The 4,523-nt window shown below is 49.6% G+C and overlaps 1 protein-coding gene across 2 annotated transcripts in view; it reads left to right on the forward strand.

Annotated features, from left to right (window-relative positions):
* Positions 1-354: 354 nt before the first annotated feature.
* Positions 355-4,523, forward strand: part of LOC135830120 (uncharacterized) — a 15,964-nt gene continuing 11,795 nt past the window's right edge. The window contains exon 1 of one of the 2 annotated variants that reach the window (XM_065342510.1): positions 355-437. In XM_065342510.1, coding sequence (XP_065198582.1) covers positions 370-437 — 68 coding nt within the window. In that variant the 5' untranslated portion in view covers positions 355-369. The remainder of the gene's footprint in view (positions 438-4,523) is intronic. The other variant, XR_010555992.1, reaches the window with a different exon arrangement.

The following is a 4,523-nucleotide window of genomic DNA, read 5'->3' on the forward strand; positions in this document are numbered from 1 at the left end:
GAGTAGAGTGCAAGTTCGGACCACAAGTACACTGCAGCGGCTAGTAGCAAACCTAACCTGTGCCGTGATGCCCGGCACGTGTGTGCATCTACTTCATCCCTGAGTAACACACCTGGTATATTGTGCACAATAGGGCACAGTAAATAATCAGCATGCATCGCAGTTTTCTGCAACATATTCCTGAAGTCACTTTACACCTCAGAAGAATTGCGTCGCTGACTGGAATTCGATACCGGTTTAGTTTCTCTCTGGGTCATTATCAATCATAGAAAACCCGTCATACAATGGGTTCAAGCTAAAGTACCGTATCACCATGGTAATTACCTGGAAATTCGGTGTGTTTTCTACGTTTTTGTTAAACAAGCAGCAATGTGCAACAGAAATTACCATGGTGATAGAGTAGATGACCGTGTGAAGCGGTGTGAGATGCAGCAAAGGTGAGCCTGTTACTGCGAGTCTATGCCCTAAACAATAAACTTTGCCGTGGGACGATTCTCTTTGGGCTGCACACTCTGGTTAATGTACTCTTGTTGGCAGCATTCTGGTGCCAAAGATGATATTTTTTCAGAAAAATAAGCGCTAGAGAAATGGAGTGGGAGTAACCAGAATTATTCTATTAGCAGAGCTGCAATACTTGGGATATGAGATTATTCCCGTAGCTATGCAAAAGACGCTATTCAGTTGTACTTTAGTAGCATCTGGCGCTAGCCAGTATCCACACCGCTGTAATTCGGTGCGTGTCACGGTGTCTGGTAGGGTGGTTCACGTGGCATGCCATGGTTGGTGCAGTATCCCGTATGTGTCCCGTACCGTAATTCGAGTATGCGGTGCGCACCGTAGCATAGATGTATCTGGAGCGCTGTACGAGCTAAGATGTCGGGGCAAATATGGGGACATTCACAACATGCAATGTGAATATGCACGTCAGTTTCGTTTTAAGAAGTGGGTTTGACGGAGTAAGAAAAGGCCCCAGCTTTGGCTGCTGCATGCTAGCCCAGTGGGTACCAATCTCCTGCCATCGGCCGAGTGCTGATGGAACGGAGTAGAAGAAAAAGAAAGAAGAATATTGCGTTCAAGAATACAATTTCGGTAAGGGATATACGGTAAAACCTGTAACTAAAGACCACTGTCACTAGCGACCAGCCTGGTACTACCAACCACTTCGCCAGGCACGGAAGGTCTCACATTCAAAATGCACTGTGACTAGCGACTACCTTCTGAACGCGACCAGCGACCGCCTTTTCCTGTCCCAAACACAATTTTTGACCCGTAACTAGCGACCGCGATGTAGGAAATCAAATGTTGCTCGAAGCTCCTTCTTGAAATTTTACTGATTTTCCATGGTCCTGAAAAGAATCTTTCGATACTACAGCTGAACAAATGAATGCAGGTAATTTTGGCTGTGGAGTCGGTGTGGACTGCACTACACCTGTCAAAATTTCAAGCGCTGTCAAGAAAAAAACATGATAGGAAACGTCTTGGAGAGCGCATCGAAAGCGCTCTCTGATCGATGTTACTACTCGGAGGAGAAACGAAGACTGGGCAGCTCTGTCACACCAGTCATACAGACGGATTGACGATGGCATCAAGGAATCCAGAAACAAAGCAGCACCACAAGGTCCTGATGCTGAAGGATCGCGTTCAAGCAATCCAGAAGTCACAACAAGGACAGTCGGTATGATTGATCGCATGAACAAATTTGAAGCCCAGCGCGAAACGAAACTTCCCCAGGGAACGTTTGACTCCTGGCTTCAGAAGTAGCAGCTGAATTTGAAGTCTGCAAAAAATTAATCTTCTCTCTCTCTCTCTCTCTCCATCTCTCCGTCTTTCTGACATTGCGCAAGTCCTGGGGAATCGTATTAGCTGCATTTTGACATACATATCATATAATGGGATCCACATATGGTCACGCGGTGCAAACCTCTAACTAAAGACCACCTGCTACTAAAGACCGCTTTTGCTGGCACCAAGGGGTGGTCGGTAGTCACAGGTTTTACTGTACCGGTAAGTGGATAGCTAACTAAAATAATTAGCCGTATGGTTTAGAAATAGTGGTGGCGACTCTGGATGGCAGTCGTGAGTCCGTCAAGTGTCAAGTCGACGGAATAGCGCTAGCTCCAGTGTGGGGAGCAAACCCATTCCTAGGTTAGCATCCCCCCACCTCACAACAGAGCAACCGAGTTTTGGATTAAGCTGGGAGTGCCGATTTGAGCAACTGGTATGATGGCTCTGCTTGGAGCCACTAGATGGCTCGCAGCTGAGCCGGCAAATGACTCTGCTTGGAGCCGGCAAATGACTCCGCATGGGGCCACCGAATGACTCCGCATGGAGCCGCCGAATGACTCTGCATGGAGCCGCCGAATGACCCCGCATGGAGCCGCCGAATGACCCCGCATGGAGCCCCAAATTGACTCCGCATGGAGCCGCCAATGACTCCGCATGGAGCCGCCAATGACTCCGCATGGAGCCGCCAATGACTGCATGGAGCCGCCAATGACTCTGAGTAGAGCCTCCAAATGCTAAATATATTGGTATGCATAACCAGTTGAGAGCATATATTCCATAAATCGGCACTCCCGGAGCGGATCACAAAGTGCAGCTACCCGTGCAATCTGTAAGCGGTGCAAGCTAGGTAAAGACTGTCAAAACTTGATATCATGGGCTGAGGCCATTGCCGCAGCCACCCATACTTTGGCTGCAGGTGGCGTCCGAATGTTACTCGGGCAGACATCGCTTTCCACCTTCCCGCCTCTCTGAATATCGAGTCCCGCAGCTGATTCGAAACGAGTGGCCGGTGTACAACGCCAGGCCAAAGCCACAACTGATGAGCAATATCCTCGCAGTTGCTGTAAATGCCCATCGATTGGCATTCGCAGCTGATGCCGCTAGTTTTCCCAGGTGCTGCGGGCTGTCACAATTGCAAACAACCCTTTGCGATTGCTGCTCTGCTTGATTGACTGTCCATCGCCCTATCCCCGGTCGCAATTGTACGAGCACCGGCCAAGTGCACCACTTGCATCAGTGAATACCAGCAAGTCGGGGGACGGCGTCCATTTAGGGTATAGGAAGAAGGACCGGCCGTTCCGCTAATCCAGGAGCTCAGGCCATCAGCAAAGATCTTTGAGGCACTCTTTGGAGAGCTTGATCAGGTAACACGGCTGCCGGTACCAGTTGGCAAGTGACCACAATCTGCAATTTGCATCCAGGGGCTATCACTCTTGTAGCAAACGGGAGCTTTCCCAGAAGAGACTCGAGTTGACATTGGGTAGTTGAAGCTGTGTGAAGAGTGGCCCGAAGGAGATCACGAAGCTCGGCAAGTTCGTCCATAGGCATACTGATGTTAGCGCGGCGGGTGTCCAGGATGATGCCGATAAACATCAGGACGTGGGCTGGACCCTCCACTTTTGCTGACGCCAGAGAAAACACCGAGGTATGTAAACGCGCGGCGCCGAGTAGCGAGTTGCTGGCGAGCTAACACAGATCCAGAGCATGCATTGAGGAAGCACTTTTACTGACGCCAGAGAAACACCGAGGTATGTAAACGCGCGGCGCCGAGTAGCGAGTTGCTGGCGAGCTAACACAAGTTCAGAGCAGGCATGGAGACAGAAACGTTAGTCGAGGCACTCCCCGTAATAGGATGATGCCAATAACGTCAGGACTTGAGCTGGACCCTCCACTTTTGCTGGGGCCAGAGAAACATCGAAGTATGTAAATGCTCGGAGCAGAATAGCGAATTGCTGGCAAGCTAACACAAGTCCAGAGCATGCACTGAGGAAGTAACGTTAGTTGAGGTATTCCCCGTAATGCAATAGGCGTGTGAGTGCGAACTGCTAGCACATAATCCATTCACTGGCGGATGCGACAGAGTTCCATATAGCTGGACTGGAGCGTAATACAGTCTGAAGGGCAGGGCACTCTCATAAAAGTATTGATCCTGCCAGTGGATCGACAAGGACCAATCCTCCGGGCGGACGGGAATTCGGCAGAATGCACTTTTAACATTGAGCTTAGCAAGATACACCGGGGCGAGCACAATTGTGGAGGAAATTGTTTGGGAACGCATGTTCCGCAAGTTGCATGCTCGAAAGTCGAAAACAGCAATGACATGCAAGAGACATTGTACAGGATCTTGGAGGGCGCATGACCATGTGACTCGCGCATGCGTGCAGGTCGGGCCAGCTCGCTGGACTGCCTGCTAACTTGCGTTAGCATGCTAACGCTCATTATGGTTTAGATCGCATTATTGTAATGGTTGCGGTTTGATTTCAAAAGACCATAGAACGTGTCGTACTATCGGTCGAAAGTTTAGGGATGTGGTACTAATGGGCTGGGAATGTAAGGATCGGGTAGATTGCAGTGTTTTAATGGTCGTAGTTGTTGTATAAATAGAATGCTGAGATAATTAGAAGAGGACTATGAGGAGGAGCAAAATGACAGGGGTGACAGTGTTAAAGCTCTGAGCAGACGGCGTCGGCAGGAGTGCCTACACAGAGAGTAGAAGAAGGGAGAAGAGAGGTCCCGCC

The sequence above is a fragment of the Sycon ciliatum genome, chromosome 13, assembly GCF_964019385.1.
Source record: "Sycon ciliatum chromosome 13, ocSycCili1.1, whole genome shotgun sequence".
NCBI classification, from domain to species: Eukaryota; Metazoa; Porifera; class Calcarea; order Leucosolenida; family Sycettidae; genus Sycon; species Sycon ciliatum.